This window comes from Leopardus geoffroyi, chromosome B3, assembly GCF_018350155.1.
Source record: "Leopardus geoffroyi isolate Oge1 chromosome B3, O.geoffroyi_Oge1_pat1.0, whole genome shotgun sequence".
Taxonomy (NCBI): Eukaryota; Metazoa; Chordata; class Mammalia; order Carnivora; family Felidae; genus Leopardus; species Leopardus geoffroyi.
The window spans coordinates 47,466,514-47,487,722 of record NC_059337.1 but is presented as its reverse complement, the minus strand read 5'-3'; the positions used below and the strand labels follow the sequence as shown (position 1 = coordinate 47,487,722).

The window sequence follows — 21,209 nt, the reverse complement described above, 5'->3', positions numbered from 1 at the left end:
ACCACACACATAACACACACACTCCAAATTGGCAGAAATATAAAGAGAGAAGGAAAGAGGAAAGCACAAGGTGATAAATTATTCATAGTTGAAGGAAAAATGAAAAAGAGGGAGCAAACTAGAGCTTCTACACAATATGTGGAATTTATTTTGTACCTTGAATGGCAGTGGCCCGTTAACTAGAGTAAAAAATTCACCCACTGTGTGCTCTCTACACTTGTCCTGTTCTGTATACCTGAGCATCAGTCAGACTGGCATAGGACTTGTGAGGATGGATACACAGGTGAAGAGCCACATAGGCAGCTTCTAAGGTAATCATCATTCTTGTTTAAATTCCACTCATTTTCCTTAGAAACTTTTTCAGGCCAAGAACATATATTTCTACCTAGAGCATGCTTGTGAGGAACTTCTGAGGTAGTGCTATTATATCAGTTGGGATGCTTTAGGCTGAAAGGAAGAGAAACTCTTGTCTTGGCTGGCTTAAATAATAAGGGGATGCTTATCTTCATGACAGGAAGCCATAGCAGAGCAAATTTCTTGGCCCCAGTATGGCCAAGCTCCTGCTCTACTGCTTTTGCAGTTCTTCCTCAGGCTGCTGGCAAGTTCAGCAGTTCAAGGTACCGTATGTGGACATAACAGTGTTCACTAGAAGAAAAGAGACCATCTTTTCTTTGTATTTTAAGAATCTTTTTCAGAAGGCTCTTCAACAGATTGGCCCTCATGAGTCTTCAGCCAGCACTGGGCACTAACACACTGGTCATAACAGAAATGGGACCACCATGTGTATCTTAGACATCAGGATTTACCCTGAGAACTCTAAAGTTACTCTTTTCTGGTTCATGCCAGGAAATGATAGATAGCCCACCCCCTTTTGAACAAAATCAGGGCTCTGGCAGCAAGGTAGAAGAGAAGAATGGCTATGTCTATCACAGTCGTCATTTAGCAAAGGACACAAGTATTTAAGAGAATGTGTTTCCTGGGGGAACTTGGAGAGCAGACAGACAAAACCATGTTTTTCCTTTCTTCACCTCCTTCTGGAATATAAATAAATAAGGGTTTAATAATTTCAGTTCTCAGTAGCAATCTTCAAAACATTTACAATAGAAATGGAGGAAGAGAAGGAAGAAAGGATTCCTTAGTTTTGGCTAATCAGTTATTTATTTACTTTAATCATCTGTCAGTGTGCCTGGTGTTTGATAATCATCTGACTTCAGCAGGTTTTCAGTTTAGCTGAGAAAATAAAAGGTAAACACATGGGGTGCTGGGTGGTTCAGTTGGTTAAGCATCTGACTCTTGATATCAGCTCAGGTCGTGATCTCACAATTGTGAGATCAAGCCCTGTGTTGGGCTCTGGGCTGACAGCACGAAGCCTGCTTGGGATTCACTCTCTGCCTGTCTCTCTCTCCCTCTCTTTCCCTTCTTCCTTCTCTCTCTCCCCCTCCCCCTCTTGCTCTCTCTTTCTCTCTCTCAATAAACAAATAAACATTTTTTTTAAAAAGATAAATACATGAAAATACAACCATCAGAATTCACTCTAAGCTGTAGAACGGTCACGATAAACTTCATGAAGAGAGCAGGACTTTAAGAGGAGGAGAAAGAGTTTTCCTGGGTCTAAAGGGAAGAGTATAACAAAGATCCAGATGCAAAAAAAAAGCACATGACTTCTTCATCCAGAGTCATGGGGATGACTGATTATGAACTCTTCACGTATGGAAGTGTGAAGCACTAAAATGGAAAGGTTGGCTGGAGCCAGATTGTGGAAAGCAAAGCACTGAGTACTACATTGATTATCCAGCCTTTTCCAAGTATGAGGGATCTCATGAAAGTTTCAGTTTAAGGTGAGATTACAAAGGGAAACAACTAACAAAATAAGAAAATGCATGATAAGTGGTCCTAAGAATTTCTTTCAGCCATATAAAATGTTGGTATCTAGTCTCTAAATTAATTAACCAGTTAATTCTAAGTTCCACTTAGTGAGCAGATCAGAAACACTGGGTGAATTTTGGATTTAGTGATCAAAGAAAGCCTTTCCACATTTTCTAGCCAAAAACTCACTTCTCCTAATTACCTAGCTAGCTTGTTTTCTAGAAACGGTCATTATAATTATATTTTAATAGCTGGTAGGTTTATTACAATCCTTCTTGAATAAGAACTAGCTTTTTAGGGTGATCACTAAAAAGCCCAGGCAATTACAGAAATTGATAACTGCATAAACAGTTGAAACCTTATGCTCATTAATAGAAGGAAGAATAAGCCCCAAGCCTCTTAATAGGTCTACACCAAATACGAGGTGACAGGGAAGGAAGGTGGGAAATACCCTGTTCTCTATTCTCTACAATATTTGTGTAATGTTACAAGCTAGAGATAGAGATGCCAACATCAGTAATAGGATTGATTTCTACTGAACTAATAACTCTATCTAACTATCCAGTCATCTTCTTTATGACTAATAACATAATGTTTTAAACTACTAACTGGGGTTCAAGGAGCTCTGTCCATGAGATATAACTTGGCATGTCTATAAAGTTCAAACAGATATCCCTGATTTAAGCACATTAGTATTCTGTTTTAACCAAGTATGTCACACTGGGGCAGCCCAGTCTATAATAAAAACAAAACCGGTTTGAGTATATGTGTATTTTTCCAGTTTAATGGATTACATTTTGGGTATAGACCTTAGCATGGTTTCTTCATATCACTATCAATAAAATAATGAATATAGGTGATTTCTTACCTGAGTAACTCAGTGCACATACCTCATTCCTCAACCCTAAACTAGTTGGAGAACCACAAAAATCGCATGTTTTGCCAAGCGGATGCGTGTTAACAATTCTGAGGTGTTTAAACATAAAACTTGTATTAATATCTGATGTAGATTAAATAATTTGATGATTAGAGTCCTGTTACAGGCTGATCACCCAAAGAGGAATGGGAAGGTTGGAGGAAAATGTTGGAAAATAAAATATTGTAAACATTAAAATAAATTACATTAAAAGTAATTTAGGGTCTTTTTCAAAATGGATTAGGATTAACCTTTTATCCACATAAAATTCATAATTCTGCATCAGTGCTTGGAAAGCACTAATGTACTGAAATCAGTGGAAAGGTGTTGGCTGGTTATTTATATGAGTTCTTCATATAGTCAGTTACTGGGTTTCTCTGGTTACTAAAATCTACTTGTTAATTTTAAGTTCGCAAGCTTCTGTTTCAATGCTCAATTTTAGATTGTCCATAATTCATGTAGTTGAATTATGACTGTGTTGTATGTCTAGCAGGAAACCTTTAATGGTTCTCAGAATAATTTGTAATTTGCCTACAAGTAAAAAAAAAATTGTTTGCTGATGAAGTACATAATATATATTTTTTCTCACAGTTTTACTATTTAAAATTTTCCTATGTAATCACAACAGTATGCATATAATTGTGAAATTTAATCAGGTTAAAATTTTATCCAACTTTTCAACTTGTAAAATATATTTGATTGATGGGAATACAATTACTAAGTTATTCAACTGAAGTGAACTATAATAGTTAAGATTTACCATACATTTTCATTGTTTCCTAAATTTGGCAAATAATCTGCAACAACATGCTTGGTACAAAGAACATAGGTTAAAACTTCATTTAGCAGTAAATCAGACAAATTAAGTAAACCTGCAAGTTCTCCAACTTCATATTTCTCCTATAACTCAGGTTGTCACTGAAGCATTTATTAATAACTATAATATTAATAACTATAATGGTTCTCATTATTTTCTGTAAATAAATTATTTCCAACTGCACAGGCTGTATTGTCTTAAACACATGAATGAATTAATCCTTTTGTCTTTTTTTTATCGTTATCTTCCTTTTTATTTTTTTCTACTCTGAACTTGTATGTGTTTTTGCTGTGTGTTAGTGCTACTTTTCTAAAGTTGAAGAATAAATGACATTAAAAACTTTCATGGTGATATTTTCCAAATTAAATAATGTGTTTTTGTGTAAATTATGTTGGGAAAATGTTTAACAGATAATCCTAAATGCATTTGCAGTCGTTTGAAATTGGTGCATTTGTGCGTAACTTAATGGCAGAAGTTAATGGGACACTTTAGAAAGTAATTTGGCTTTATGAATTGAGTATCATAAATATATTTATACCTTTTAATTCAGAAATGCTATTTATCCTCAAGACATGTTCCCAAAAAAGAAAATAACAATGTTTACCATTCACAATATAGTAATATTTAGGTACTATTCGTAATAGTCAACTGAAAGAAACCTCCAACAGTGAGGTAATAATGGTGATTATATAAATTATGATCTAGAAAATCAAGTGAATATTAACGTAGTCATTTAATAACAAAAGCTATGGAAAGTCATGGAGAAGGAACAGAATTTTAAATTACGTATGTTTTAAGTACATTTTCTCAAGATAATCTGCTTGTGGACAAAATCTGAAGAACATTCAAACATAAAAGTAGTTTTTGTTTTTTGAAGTATAATGAGCACGGGATGTTACATTCATTTCAGGTGTACAGCATAGTGATTTGACAGCTCTATACATCGTGCTAAGCTCACCACAAGTGTAGCTACCATCTGTCACTATACTGCACTATTACAATATCATTGATTATATACCCTATACTGTGCCTTTCATCCCCATGACTTACTCATTCTGTAACTGGAAGCTTGTATCTCCTCTCCTCCTTCCTGCCCCTCTGGCAGTTAACTACCAGTTCTCTGTATTTATGGGCCTGTTTCTGGCTTTTTTTGTTGTTGCAAAATAACAAGTAGTTAATAATAACTAATACAAATTTTTGCAAAGTAGTTACTTTGTAAAGTACTGTGCAGTTTTTTCTTTTATTCCCAACTCCCTACACAGTTGTATTAGTAATGAAAAAGACTTTAAGATTTTTAAGTAATCTCTACACCCAACATGGGGCTCAGACTCACAACCCTGGGATCAAGAGTCGCATGCTCCACTGACTGAGCCAGCCAAGTGCCCTGAGAAAGATTTTTTTTTAATGTGTTGGGCTTGTAAGTAGCCAATACTACGCTGAAGGCTGAACAAAAATGTTTGCATAAGTTTATGTACAGCTATAGAATGGCTTTACCCTTTCTTTCAGAACATTGTCAGGATCAGTGAGTTAACCAAGGTGTGTGTGTATGCTTTTGTATTTTGTTTTAACAGGTACCAGTCAGTGGCCCAGACCTGGAGGGCAAGCTCCTTCATCCCCCAGCTATGAAAACTCACTCCACTCCCTGGTAAGAGCCTCTTAGAAATATACGGGTCACTTTTATCTGATAGTGCAGAGTGCATTTTTAGTAAATCCTGAGTAACAATGAAAAAACAGTAGGATAGCATTACACACGAATTCTTTGCTAACAAATGGCCTCATTTAGTTTAACAATATAAGACACATTGGGTGTGCCTTTTGCCATCTGTTCTTTGGGACATCAGGCTTCTTTCTGATCTCAGGACAGCTGGTAGTAAAATAGTGTTATGGGATTTTTGCTTTTTTGATAAATCTAGAGTTTAACTTTTCTATACTTTTATGTTTATATAGAAGAAGGAACAAACAAAAAGTAAAGAGATCAAATAAAAGCAAGAAAACTAGCTGAGCAGTGCAACATGGTCACATTTTATTCTTTCTCATGTGACTATTCTGTATATAGTTAATAACATTTTGACTAAAATTTTTAAATGTAGCATCAATTATTTTTGTCATGAAAAGTGTTATTTCCCATGTTTTCATTTTTAAAAATATATTGTGTTAATTGTATAAGCAAAAATGTTACTTAATAAACAAATAAGGAGGTAGAATAAAAGAGCCTGTCTAGGTATTGAATGCGAAGAATTTGTGGTAGAATGTTAGCTACTGTTGTTTTTCAATACCTACCACAGAATTACATAGTATTATACAAACAAAATAGAATAACTTGATGGAATGCTAAGTCATGCTGTCACTTAGTAATTTCACGTTGCAAATAGAAGAGTTCTTTTTCTGTGACTAACAGAACAGTTGAAGGGAAAGTCTTCTTCTTTCATATTTTGCAAGCAAATATAAACAATGTGTGCTATTTAGATGCTAACCTTATAACTTCGCTGTTAAATCCCAGCCTTCTCATACCTTAATACAAGTAGATCTCGCAGGTCTCTGCGTTAACTTTACTAACATGTTATGCTGACATGCAACATCAGCTATTTCCTCATCTCTTTTGGAGTTAATCTTAACCTGTGCTTTGCCTCCTGTTCTGTCTTGACTTTGCCAGAAAAATCGAGTTGAGCAGCAACTTCACGAGCATTTGCAAGATGCAATGTCCTTCTTAAAGGATGTCTGTGAGGTACTATTTCTTTTAGATGGTGCCTTTTTTGTGTTTCAGTTAATTATACTTCCTATTATCCATTTAAAATCTTCAAGCCTGTACAGACTCCAAAGTCTTTTAAAATCAAACAATGACCAGTTTCGTTTTTGTACAGTATGTAAGAATAGACTTTTGTTTTTCATGTTGTTGAGAATGATTCTTTTTAAAAGAGCTCTACTGGCATGTGCTTTTGATTTTTTAAATTCTAATATGTTTGTGTATGGGGCATGTGTGTATCCACAGACAATCTCATTTCCTCAGTTTTGTGAAAGAGCATATTTGGATGTGTTCACCATTTCAGATAGGTATGCTTTATTCACTTAAAACAAAATTACAACTTAAACTTGATGGATTTGAGGTCCTTTCCCGAAATTGCCCTCATTTCAAAGATCAGTATTAAAGTCCAGGTTATCTTTTTTATCAGCTATAATTATCAGACACAGTAGAGTAGCCTTCGTCTTTTGTAGGAAGCTAAAAGAAATAGCCTCATGGTAGACTGGTAAATTGGTTTTATAAAGCGGTGATTTGTTTCTGAAGCTTTGTTAATTTTGCATAGTCGTCAAATATCTTTTCTTTGATTCTTGATTGTAGTGTAGGTAGTTGCTTTTGAAGCTACTTGATAGTGCATTTTACTTTGCTGTCTTCTCTATATCCCAAAGTAGGAAACATAGCAGTTTAATGAATTTAACAGATACCAGAAGTAACCTCCATGTCTTTTTTCAATCCCTACAGCAATCTCGAATGGAGGATCGTTTAGACAGACTGGATGATGCTATCCATGTGCTGCGGAACCATGCTGTTGGACCGTCCACCAGTTTGCCTGCTGGTCACAATGATATACACAGTTTATTGGGACCATCCCATAATGCACCAATTGGAAGCCTCAATTCAAACTATGGTGGATCAAGCCTTGTTACAAGCAGTCGATCTGCTTCAATGGTAAAGTAGTGCTCATCTTTTTTTTTTTTAATTTTTTTTTTCAACGTTTTTATTTATTTTTGGGACAGAGAGAGACAGAGCATGAACGGGGGAGGGGCAGAGAGAGAGGGAGACACAGAATCGGAAACAGGCTCCAGGCTCTGAGCCATCAGCCCAGAGCCCGACGCGGGGCTCGAACTCACGGACCGCGAGATCGTGACCTGGCTGAAGTCGGATGCTTAACCGACTGCGCCACCCAGGCGCCCCATCATCTTTTTTGTAATAATGGTTAAAGCCTAGTGTCCCAAATGTTTTTCATGAAATCTTTGGAGGAGAGGATTCTTCTTTTTCAAACAGACTTACTCTGTCTTGGGCCGGGTCATTCGTTGCACATTGGCCCTTAAAGTCCTGCTACGATGGTGTGCAAAAAGCTAAAATTTTCTGCAAGATCATTTTAGCTTAAACTTAGATTTTTTTTCCCCAGATGTGTGGCAGACCAGTTTTTGCCTTGAAACAGTATGTAGGAAGTCTAAAGAGCAAAAACTATAAAGCAAGACTGAATTTCAAGGGTTCTGGTCTAGAAAAGTTGTTGATTATAATTTGGAACCAGCCCTCAAAACCAGAAGGAATGTGAAATTATTTGTACCAGACCAAATTGAAGCTTTATTCCCAAATAAAGAAAAAGTGGGGTAGTTTTAAGAATAGCTGTAATTTGAGTGACAATGAAAGGAAACAATGTTCAATTAATTCCTGAAGAGAATAAAATAATTCAATCCATGTTTTTAAAAACATAGTAATACTTTAGAGAGAAAAAAGTAAAATTTTCCAGCACATCAAAAATTCTGTGTTGAATGTCTTACATTATTTTTTATCCAAATTGTCTTTTAAAGGTATGAAGTTCTTTTTGAACCTGCAGTTTAACTGATGCCATGTGTTTGAGTGTTTATAGCATTGTTTTTAGGATTTATTACATGCTGTGAAATATTCTCCTATGAAACCACTTTCTAGCTATAAGGCATGTGATCAAGGGTAAAATTCACCTATCATCAAAATAATTAGGTGCTCCAAATGCTGAAGGCTTGTGTTCTATAAAATAGGATTGGTTCCAGATTTTCACATTCACATGTCAGACAATCATTTATATTCATTTTGGAGCAGCTGAAGTAAACATCAAACACAGCTTTCTAGTTTCCTGAGTACAATGTTCTTAGCAACATAGGTGACATTAGATGCTTATATATCTTAACGACCAGTTTTGGGTGGTTGTTGTTTATTTTTTTAATGTCAGAAAATTTGAAATTCAGGCTCCTTCTAAAATAGTTTTTGATGCTGTTGGTAAGCTAATAAAATGTGAAAACATTGAAAATTACAAAAATCATAGACATATAAGGGAGTATTAGCCCTGTTAGTAATAATAATTAAAATAATATTGTGTATAGGGTAGCATTTGTTGCCCACATAAATGTAGAATGTCAAATTAATAATTATTGTTTTTGTTGAAATAACTTTATCCTTATTTAGAAGAATGACTTAAAAATCAATATATTTGAATCCAAAGTTTGTCTCATTTGCACCATTTGTAGTTATTCCTCCCTCATAATCATTTTTAATTCTTCACTATTAATAGCTCACTGCCCCTAGTCCACTTTATCTGCTATAGATAAATCTCTGGTATATCTCTGGCTCCCACCAATTAAATATAGGGTTTGTAAAAAATGGAACTTCTGTATTTGGGAAGTTATTTTTACCAACTTTGGATATGAGTTAGAAAACAGATTTTTCAAAATCCAGTCTTAAAAAGCCATGTAGAAATCTAGTGCATTTTAAAAGGACTTGTGGAGGGAAAAATTGTTAAATTAGATATTGCCCCGAAGCTTTTAATTAATAAGTAGCTCCCATTATATCCTCTAGGAATATGCTGCCTACTTCACAGCATCAAAAAAAAAAAAAAAAAAAAAAGATTGCCAGAGATATTCTTTACAAAGAAAAAAAAAAAGACTAGTCTAGAAAAAAGTCTTATCACTGTGACGTGAGTCTGACTTAGTCTGAGTAGCAGCCTCAGCACTGCAGCAACTAAGGCCATGCTGCCACTCAGCGTGACTACCCACATCCTCTCTTCAGTTCTTACTGCGCCTTAGAGGACCCATAGCTGGTGAACAGCTGCCACATGTCATCTGCTGTGTCTGCCCCGTCCAGACAGTCACCTAGTGGAGGTGGATCTACAGATGTTTCTGACAGGCTTACCCTCAAAATATAAAGTTATTAACTGACAAAAAAGTCTGAGACTGTCAGGTGAGTCACTATTCATCTCCTATCCTTCTGAGATGAACAGTTTAGCTATAAGTCCTCAGTTCTCAACTTCAGCAAAAACATCAAAGGGTAGAATGAAATGAAGTTCACAGTCAGCAGTGACTCTCCCAGCCAAGCCTTAGGCATACAGTTGAGGAATATTCTTATTCTGGCTCTTGTCCATGTCTGAAGACATCAGGAGTGGCAGGAGCACCTTGCTTACATGCTCAGTACCCACCTATGTGAAATCAACTCTTTTCATATTATTGGATGGTATGTGATTTGGGGAGACATATTATTTTAACTATTGCCAGCCATTTTCAAGAATTAATCTCCTGCTTTTATTATTCCCTCTTGCCCCTGTGAATTCTAATTGATCCTGACTAAGAAATAACACAATTTTACATTCTAGAATCACTTTTCCTTTTTTGTCTTGTTTAACTTTGTGGTAGTTTATGTATTATCCTCTACATTAACATAAATTAGTATTTGTTCTATAGGCTTCCACAAATGGAGGCTACTTGGCCAAAATTATGAAGTAACCACATAAACACCAGTTTATCGGCAATTTTATATCACCTTGTAGAATTTGTGAGGTCAACTTCTCTCTAAAATATGTAGTTTTCATTATTCCATTTATTTTCTGCAGGGAGTAGAATTATTTTAATAAACAAATATCAATTCAGGAATTCCATAGAATGCTCAAATAAAATTTTTGGTGTAATGGATTTTTGTTCTCATGGGCATGTACTGTAGGTCACTATCCTAATTGCAGGGGTTATATATATATATATATATATACACATATATATATATATGTATATATATACATATACATACACACACATATATACATATATACATATATATATTTTTTTACACATATATTATTATTTTTTAAGCTTCTTTTATTTATTTTGAGACAGGGTGAGAGCACACACACATGCAGACACACAAGCAGGGAAGGGGCAGAGGGAGAGGGAGAGAGAGAATCCCAGGCAGGCTGCACACCCAGTGCAGAGCCTGACACAGGGCTCTATCTCACAACTGCAAGATCATGACCTGAGCCCAAACCAAGAGTCAGACCACCAACCTAATTGCAGATTTTAATTATGATATTGCTTTCTCTGCTCCATTTAGAAGAGGGATCAGCATACTTTTTCTGTAAAAGGCCAGATAGTAAAATTTACTTAACTCTAACATTCTAACATGAAAGCAGCCATAGACATTATGAAAACAAATGGGTGTGGCTGTGTTCCAATAAAACTTCATTTACAAAAAGAGAGCTCCTTAATATTTAAGAAACCAGGACCAGATTTAGCCGACAGGCCGTACCTTGCCAGTTTTTTGAATTGGAACATAAATTAGCTTCCTAGTGCAGGTAACAAGGGTTGGCAAGTTGTTTTCTTTTTCCTGGAGCCTATAGATGTTTCCTATTTTTTTAATGATTAGTTTGGGAGTGCTGTTGAAGTAGCTGGAATATTTGAGGTAAGCCAGAATACACTTAGAATGGAAGAATAAAAGTTGATATCAATATAGAAGTGATACAGACAGCCCAGCTCTCAGCCTGCAATGCTATCAAGATTATTTGTGGTGTAAAACCTACATAGACAGGTTAATCAAGATAGTGTCTCTTGGTCAGGGAAATAATTTTGTTGCTGATAAACTTCCTTTACAATGTGAATGTTTTCAGTTATAAGAAAATTATGTCATTAAAAGTCATCTGTAGCTGATACTGTTGATTTGCGGGACAACCATCTTCTTATAGATGAAATAATTCTCTGGTATTTTTTAGTTATTCCAGAAAAGGATTTTTATATTTCACACCAAGGACATAAGACTACCAAATGCCAAAAACATATGTCAATAGGAGCCAATATCAAAAGACTTAATTTTGACTGTTACTGTTTTTTATTATTATTTTTGTTTATTTTGAGACACAATGTGAATGGGGTAGGGGCAGAGAGAGAGGGAGAGAGAGACATTCCCAAGCAGGGACACAGGGCTCTATCTCAGAGTCCATGAGAACATGACCTGAGCTGACCAAGAGTCGGACACTTAACTGACTGAGCCACCCAGGCACCCTGATTTTTGTTACTTTTAACCAAGCAGATTTGACCAGCACCAAAGAATAGAATTAAATGAGGTTTAGGGGGTACCTGGCGGGCTCAGTCAGTAGAGCATGCAGCTCTTGATCTCAGGGTTGTAAGTTCAAGCCCCACATTGGGTATAGAGATTACTGAAAAATAAAACCTTAGAATTAAATGAGGTTTCAACCACAGAAGGCATTTAACATGATTTTAGCTGTCTAATACACAGAAAAATTTAATTTCTTGAAAGATTACTATGCCAGAAAAAGAAACTAAGAAGTGAATAATTCTTACTTTTTTATAAGTAATTATAGCCACATAGTTTTTTTATATTTGCTTATTTTTGTTTTTGTTTGTTTTTATTTTGTTTTGACAGAGAGAATACACATAAGTGAGCATGAGCCGGGGAGGGGAAAAGGAGAGGGAGAAAGAGAATCTTAAGCAGGCTCCACACCTAGCAGGGAGTTGACCCAAGGCTCAATCTCACAGCCCTGAAATCATGACCTGAGCTGAAATCAAGAGTCTGACGCTTAACCAACTTAGCCTCCCAGGCGCTCCTGCTCTTATTTTTGAGTGGGGTTAACATTTTCACTTAATTTCATACTCCCTTTCAATATTTTTGATGATTTCTCCATGTTTATGGAATCCAGATAGAAAACTTAAGACTTTTTGTCATACACTCTTATTAGGATGCGATTGATACATTGTTTAAACTTTAAAGCACAAAATCAGGATTTTTAGAACTATTAAAATGTCAGCATTGGACTTAAGTTTTGCTCCCATGTATTTAGTTCAAGCACAAACTTTTGGAATAAACTGCTGATAGGAAAATATACTGGTATTAAGTGAAAAACTGAAAAGGACTAGAATTGTTAATTTCATTTGGGCATTACAAAAAGGTCTCAACAGTATAAAGTTATTGTACATCACACCTATTTATGGCTGTAATATCTAGACTACTGAGGCCCAGTGAGATAATTCCATGATACTTTTATCCTTAACAGAAGGTACTCAGTTATTCCTCCAACAGTGATTTCAACTTCAAGCTAAGTTACATTAGAAGCTTTTATATTAATGGAAGCTTGATGCAAATCTTTGAAAGTTCCTTATTTATGATATAAAATTTTATCCATGAGGGGTTTTTTTTATTGCTTTAAGTACTGAGGAAACGTAATACAACCATTTCCCTTAGTTTTTTTTTTTTTTTTTAATTGCTTGGGGTTTTTGTAGTTTAAGCTGTGGTTGGAGATTTGTGGTGTTCTTGTATAATAGCAGAATAATGTTAAATTGTAGGATTTAAAGTTTTTTATATAATTTAAAAATATGAATTATGTCTGTGTTCTAAATCCTAAAGCAGTTAGAGAAACTATATTTTTCTTATTTAAGAGATGTAAGATTAAGTTATTAAAGGCCTAATAAGCAAATAAAGTAGTATTCAAAATTGTCACATATCAGATTTGGAATCCTTTTAACCTTACATTTAGACAGTATTTAATTTTATTAGTATAGGTTTATATACTGTAGAAATTGTATACCTATGTTTAAACTGAATTGAAAGAGTTTATTTTTAACTGTATTTTATTTTTCTAACCATTTTTGTCCTGAATGGGCAATTTAATTTTTTTTTATTAAAACTACATTATAGTGCTTTTGAAGAGATTTGATAAAAGTTTAAAAACCATACAGGTTATATATATTTATGGAAATATCATTAAAAAGGAACCATAACAAATTAAATTCTACCAAGTTTCTAGCTTAAAACCCCTCTTCAGGTAAAACAAAATACATACAGAACATAAAGATCCTTTAATCAGTCCATAGATTAATACTGATTAATCTAAATCATTAGTATTCAGTGAATAGTATAAATGGAACAAATTGTTAGAATAGAATTCAGAATCAGGGAGGAATTCATACTGAGTACTTTTCAATCTGCTTCTTAATTCACAAGACCTCTTATTCATCAACTAATTAGATTTAGCATTTTTCCATTGTGGGTGCTTAAAGCTTTTGGCCAAATTAAATGAAAACAGGTCCCTTGTTGGGTGTTCCCACAAAAGTAAGGCCATACACAGATTGTGAAGATTCAGAATGCAGGATGATGTCATTTAATGAGTTGGGCCTTTTATTCTGAAATAGAGCTCTTCATAATGATTGAAATTTAGAGCATGGCAGGCATAGGGGTTTGCCTTCCCCTGCTACTCCCCTAGTAGCAGCAGCCTGTCAGCTGTATGCTAACGAGAGGAACAATTAAACATAGGGTCCTATCTGGCTGGCCCAGTCTCTGAGCTCAGACAAAGGACTGTTTATACACCTGTTGTGTCTGTGGACAGAGCCATTTGAATGGGTAGCTGCAGATTAAAGGGAAGACATGGGAGCCAGTGTGTGAGCAAGGGTTAAATAGAACTTTAAGAACTGTGAAAGTCAAATTCTCCAGAAAATATATGAGGGCCATTTGCAAGGGGAATCAAGTTACTAAATAAATAAATAAATAGATAAATAGATAGATAAATAGATAAATAAAGTTCCTGCTGACTTCATTAACATGAAAAACTCCAGACTTAAGGTTTTTTGCTAATCTGAGGCCATTTTTTAAAGATTAATTTTTTTTTCTTTTGGAAGCCATTGATGAAAATTGGTGTAAAAAAGGTACTTAGTTTATAGCATTCCAGAGAGATGAAAATATTTGCTGTCATTTATATCCCAAAACAAATTGAGCAACCAACTGATTTTCCTTCAGGTAAAGCACAAATACCTAGAATTTACTTAGATAATGATCTTTTGTCTGCCAAGCCTTTCATCAGAGAGGAAATGATAGAACATTTTTATTAGTTGAGATTCAGAAAATCAGAGAATTAACTTTTACTAATGTAATAAAAAGAAATACAAATTCAGAAGATGCATCATCACTTATCACTCCAGTGAAAATTCAGTTTGTGGGGCACCTAGCTGGCTCAGTCAGTTAAGCATCCAACTCTTGGTATCAGCTGTGGTCATGATCTGACGGTCGTGAGATCAAGCCTTGCATCAGGCTTCATGCTGAGTGTGGAGTCTGCTTGGCATTCTTTCTCTCCTCTCTCTGCCCCTACTCTGCTCACTTTTGGTCACTCTCGCTCTTGCTCTCTCTCTCTCTCTCAAAATAAATAAACATTTAAAAAAAGAAAGTTCAGTTTGTGGCTGTTCAGTGCTATTGGCTTACAGAGCTATAAAATGAGTTGTGCACATACAATATAGAGTAAATATACATATTTTTGAAAGTTTAAGTTTTAAAAGACTATTTTTAATTTAAATTTTAGTTAACATACAGTGCAATATTGGTTTCAGGAATAGAATTCAGTGATTCATCACTTACATACAACACCCAGTGCTCATCACTACAAATGCCCTCCTTAGTAACCATCTTGCCCATCTTCCACCTACCTCCCTCTTCATCAATCCTCAGTTTGTTTGCTGTTATTAAGTCTTTTGTGGTTTATTTCCCTCTCTTCTCTTCCCGCCCCCCACCTCCCCATATATTCATCTGTTTTGTTTCTTAAATTCCACAGATGAGTGAAATTATATGTTATTTGTCTTTCTCTGATTGACTTATTTCACTTAGCTTAATACATTTTAACTCCATCCACTTTATCGCAAATGGCAAGATGTCATTCTTTTTGATGGCTGAGTAATATTCCACTGTGTGTATATACCACATCTTCTTTATCCATTCATCAGTTGATGGACATCTGGTCACTCTCCATAGTTTGGCAGCTATAAACTATAAACATTAGGGTGCATGTACCCCTTCGATTCTGTATTTTTGCATCCTTTGGGTAAATACCTAATAATACAATTGCTGGTCTATAAGGTAGTTCTGTTTTTATTTTCTTGAGGAACTTTCATACAGTTCTACAGAATGGCTGTACCAGTTTGCATTCCCACCAACAGTTCCAGAGTGTTCCTGTTTCTCCACATCCTTGCCAGCACCTGTTGTTTCTTGTGTTGTTAAGTTTAGCCATTCTGACAGGTGTGAGGTAGTATCTCATCAGGTTTTGATTTGTATTTTGCTAATGATGAGTGATATTGAGCATCTTCTCATGTATCTGTTAGCTATCTGGATGTTTTCTTTAGAAAAGTGTCTATTCATGTCTTCTGCCCATTTCTTACCTGGGTTGTTTGGTTTTTTGGTGTTGAGTTTGAGAAGTTCTTTATAGATTTTGGATATTAACTAACAGTCTATTTTCTTTTAAATTACTTGGTATGATAGCTCAAAATACTAGGTAAGAACAAAATTCAGCACATATTACCAAGGATCACAGGAAGTTTTAGTTCACATTATAAATACAAACACAGAATTCTTAGCTTTTACTGTATCCTGTGGGATTTCTTCAGCCAGTCAAAATTGTCATGGTAATATCTATCTATAGAATAGGCCTAGGCTTTTAGAGTCTCAAAAGAATTTGCAGCTATATAGCTGTATATTGTATTTATGCTATATTTATTTTTATAAATGGGATTTTTGAACTGACCTTCTCCTTAGGTCATTGAGTAGTTCATAGCAAGCAAAGAAAGCCAACTAATCTTCAGCAATGACTAATCCTCAAATAAATTTAGAAGTAGATAGGGAATACACTAGGTGGGGTGTTGTTGTTTTTTTTTAACTACATCAAAGAATAAGGGTGGAAAACAGGCATTTCTTTAAAAGTACAGTAGAAAGGGTGCCTGGGTGACTCCGTTGGTTAAGCATCTGACTTCAGCTCAGGTCATGATCTCACGGTTCGTGGGTTCAAGTCCCATATCAGGCTCCTCACTGATTTGCGGAGTCTGCTTGGGATTCTCTCTCTCTCTCCCTGTCTCTGTACTCCTCCATCACTCACACATTCTCTCTCAAATAAAATAAGTAAACTTAAAGTAGAAAGTGTGGTAGAAGACCTGACATGTTATAATCAGGTCCAGTATCAAATGGCCTGTATTGCCCAAAACTTTGCTTTGGTTCCTTTTGTGTAGCTCACAGGAAACCAAAGGGTAAACTTGCATAGGGGTATTTATACCTCTTAAGGTAAAATCCATACAAAGTCATGAAAGATAAAAGCTATATTAATTACTGAAGAGAGATTCAAACAAAGCAGTTTACTGGGATTGAAGGATTTATTGAAAAACAGTGATTCTCACGTACAACTCCAGGCAATAAACCTCTTTAATTAAAGCCTTAATCTTGTAGATGACACATGTGCTACTGTTCTAACAAAAAGCTTCATTTTTTACCAGTTTTTCTAAAAATACTACTATAGCTTAAATACTTGATGGTATTTGCATGCCTTACCTTCCAATTTTGGGCTAATTGACTTATGGAATTTGACTAAAACAATAAAAATTATATGGCATTTTTGTTGCTTGGCAGTGCAGAACTTCTTTTTTTTTTTTTTTTTAGTGTATTTACTTGTTTTAAGAGAGAGAGAGCACAAGCAGGGGAAGGGCAGTGAGAGGGAGAGAGAGTCCCAAGCAGGTTCCTTCCACACTGTCCACACAGAGCCTGACCCAGGGCTTGATCTCATGAACCGTGAAATCATGACTTCAGCCAAAATCAAGACTCAGACACTAGATGCTTAACTACAAGCTACCCAGGTGCCCCCAGAACTTCTGCTTTAAGTTAATTTCATTTTTTTAATGTATATTTATTTTGAGAGAGCAAAAGGGTGCACACGCTCAAGAGAGAGAGTGTCCCAATGTGTAGGGCTCGATCTCATAAACCACGAGATCATGACCTGAACTCAAATGAAGAGTTGGATGCTTAACTGACTGAGCACCCATAGACTGCTTTTTTAAGGTTTTTGAGGGAGTCAGAGGAAGAAAAAACAAGACACTATATGTGTATGTGTGAGGAAAAGAGTATACCAAAGTATAAATAAGTAATATTACTTGGAATATAGCAATATTTTGTTAAATGCAAATTCATACTTAGGTGGTATATGAAATACATGATCAGAATGATGTAGGTTTATTAATAGATACTATAATGTGTAGCATTTTATGACTTACAGAGTGCTTTGTCTGTCGTTCATTTGCTTCACACAACAACCTTCTGTAGGATACAACATTTGAAAGTTGGAATTTTATAATTTAAATATTTTGATTCAAAAACAATCTATAGGGGCGCATAGGTGGCTCAGTCGGTTAAGCATCTCACTTCAGCTCATGTCGTGATCTCACAGTTCGTGAGTTTGAGCCCCATGTCAGGCTCTGTGCTGACAGCTCAGAGCCTGGAGCCTGCTTCGGATTCTGTGTCTCCCCCTCTGTCTGCCCCATTCCTGCTCATGCTCTCTGTCTCTCTGTCTCTCAATAGTAAATAAATGTTAAAAAAAAATTTTTTTTTTTTTAAACAATCTATAGTAGTCTGTCAAGTCTTTTGAAGTCCAAAAATCAGGGGCACCTGGGTGGCTCAGTCAGTTGAGTGTCTGACTTTGGCTCAGGTCATGATCTCATGGTTCATGGGTTCAAGCCTGCTTTGGATTCTGTGTCTTCCTCTCTCTCTGCCACTACCCCTCCTTGTCTGTCTGTCTGTCTGTCTCTCTCTCTCTCTCAAAAATAAAAATAAAACATTAAAAATTAAAAAAAGGAAATCCAAAAATGAGAAAACTAGCATCCCAAAAAAGTTGCTAAATTCAGGTAGATATTTTCTCTATTAAACCCATTAAAAGAATTTGAACAATTATTGCCTCTGAACAGTCTTAACTTTTTTGTTTTTTTTTTTTTTTTACTTTAGGTTGCAACTCATCGAGAAGACTCTGTCAGTCTCAATGGCAATCATTCAGTCCTGTCTAGTACAGTCACTGCTTCAAGCTCAGACTTGAACCACAAAACACAAGAAAATTACAGAGGTAACTGTATTGTTGGCTTTCAGCAGTAATGTATACAGAGATAAATAACACTTGGAACACTGTCGTCTTTTTTACAAGCAGATTGACATCTGTGAATCAAAAGTCATCTTAGGTGGGGGAATTCCAAACAGTGGTGCTACTGAATGCAGAGGATAGATATTTAGGGTTCCAATTGCCCCATTTGGCTGGGCCAATTGTAGATACTTCTTGATGGATGGAACCGCATGCAAACTGTTCAGTACTTACTGGTCGTCTTACATTCTTCTGCTTCTGTCATGTCTCTCTTTCTTATCACTTCCCCTCATGACTAAATCCTCAGGGTCCCAAAAAGCCATGAGAAATTATTCCAAATACGTTGAGAGCTATAAATGATGGTAGCTATTATTTAGAATATAATTCAACTCGAGAGACAGACAATTCTGTTAGAAACAAACTGTCATAAATGTTAAGTACAAATATATAACTTCTGTAAATAGATAATTTATATAAATATAAGTACAAATATATAACTAGTGTTAAGACCACCAAAATAAAGTTTTCCCAGGTATATTTAACCATGACACCCATTTTATTGTATTTATCTGAAAAAAATGTTACAACTTACTTCCTTTATTTACCTTAGCATCTTAGAAGTCAGTTTCTAAACTGCATCAAGTTTCTCATCCTAGTTCATTTCTTAAATAGTGCCTTAAAGTAAGTGTCAGAATGATCATCAAGGTCAGACTTTTTCTTTTAAATACGCGCTTTAGGGGTGCCTGGGTGGCTCAGTCAGTTGGGCGTCCGACTTCGGCTCAGGTCATGATCTCGCAGTCCATGGGTTTGAGCCCCATGTGGGGCCCTGTGTTGACAGCTCAGAGCCCAGAGCCTTCTTCAGATTCTGCGTCTCCTCTCTCTGCTCCTGCCCCGACTGGCACTCTGTGTTTGTCTCTGTCTCTCTCAAAAGCAAATAAACATGAAAAAAAAATTTAAATACAGATGATTTAGAAATCATTTTCTCTAAGGTATGTGTATATGTTCTTTCCAACCTGAATAGTGTATTACCCTACATTTTCAGATTTCCATCAGAGTCCTGTAACAAGTAAGGGCATTCATCATCTAGAAAGCTTTCTACTATCTTAGTTCTAATTCTGGACATTTATTTTGTTTCTTTACCTCTTTGTTAGGTGGCTTGCAAAGTCAGTCTGGAACTGTTGTTCCAGCAGAAATCAAGACTGAAAACAAAGAGAAAGATGAAAACCTACATGAACCTCCTTCATCAGATGACATGAAATCAGATGATGAATCCTCCCAAAAAGATATCAAGGTTTCATCTAGAGGCAGAACAAGGTATTTGTTACCATCCAGGTATTACATTGCACTCACTTGCCATGGGTGAAAATACTTGGAAAATTGAAGGGTGCCATGCATTTATTAAGTGTCAGATATGTTCTAAATACTATATTGGGACTTTATATATGTTACCTCATTTAGTGCTCACAACATCCCTAAAAAGGGAGGCATATGATGCTGACTCCAAAATTATGTTTTCCATCATACCACAGTATTTTAGGGACTCTGTATAAAAAAGAATTACATCTCAGGGCACCTGTGTGGCTCAGTTGATTAAGTGTCTGATTCTAGGTTTTGGCTCAGATCATGATCTCATGGTTCGTGGGTTCAAGCGCCACCACAGACTCTGTGCTAATGGTGTAGAGCCTGTTTGGGGTTCTCTCTCTTTCTCTCTCAAAATAAATGAATAAACTAAAAAAAATAAAGAGAATTACATATCTCTCTTCAATTAGAGGACAAAATAATTAAAACAAGTAAAATTATCCATTGTAGACATTTAGATACATGACATCAGTAAATATTTGAATATATTATTTTAAGGCTGTGTATATAAGAAAACTATTGTATGATTTAAACTAGAGGGCAGCAAACAATGGCCTCTGGGCCAAATCTGGCTCACTGCCTATTTTTATAAATTTTACTGGATCACTGTCACATCCCATTCATTTGCATATTATCTGTGACTGCTTTGCCAATGCAATGGCAGGTTTGGGTAGTTGCAGCAGAGGCCAAATGCCCATAAGGCTGAAAATATTTACTTTCTGGTTTACAGAGGAAGTTTTACCAACTCCTGGTTTAAACAGTAATTTGAGAAGAGTATAGAAAGGGAAGTGCTCCAGGTGGACTTATGTTGTTGGGGAAGGTTTTCTAGAAACTGGACTTGACGTTGCTTTATAGCATGGATATTGACACATAGTTCATTAGTTTCAAATGAATTCCAAATTCTTCCCTTAGGTTTTTCTTCTACTTCTACATTAAATTTAGATAGTATATTTTTTGGCATATCCTGTTTTTTAGTATCAATGATCCGTATTTATCACATAAAGATATTTAAAACATTGTTCTTTGTATTAAATTAGGGTGCAAAGGAGATTGTGTTAAGTATGGTAGATAAAACTAAAAACATTAAATTGAAAATTAATTTAAAAATTAAACCTTAAGATTCTAATACTGTCATTTTAGTAAGCATTGCATTCAGTTGTATAGGGACAAGAAGAAGTAAAAATTGGGTCACGGAATCCAGAGACCACTCCTTTGAGACATCTTAATTATTTCATGGTTTTGTTATTCAAATAGAATTTGAATAGAAACAGTTTGCATCTTCTCATTTTATAGGTCAGAGTTTGGCAAACTTTCTGTGGAAAGGGTAGATGATAGCTAT

The 21,209-nt window shown here is 35.5% G+C and overlaps 1 protein-coding gene across 16 annotated transcripts in view; it reads left to right on the top strand.

Moving 5' to 3' along the window:
* TCF12 (transcription factor 12) overlaps positions 1-21,209 on the top strand; it is a 382,310-nt gene that overhangs the window by 345,123 nt on the left and 15,978 nt on the right. For 7 of the 16 annotated variants that reach the window (XM_045449620.1, XM_045449619.1, XM_045449622.1 and 4 more), the window contains 5 exons: positions 5,171-5,244; positions 6,253-6,324; positions 7,078-7,284; positions 18,385-18,499; positions 19,663-19,843. In XM_045449620.1, coding sequence (XP_045305576.1) covers positions 5,171-5,244; positions 6,253-6,324; positions 7,078-7,284; positions 18,385-18,499; positions 19,663-19,843 — 649 coding nt within the window. The remainder of the gene's footprint in view (positions 1-5,170; positions 5,245-6,252; positions 6,325-7,077; positions 7,285-18,384; positions 18,500-19,662; positions 19,844-21,209) is intronic. The other 9 variants (XM_045449627.1, XM_045449626.1, XM_045449632.1 and 6 more) reach the window with 3 other exon arrangements.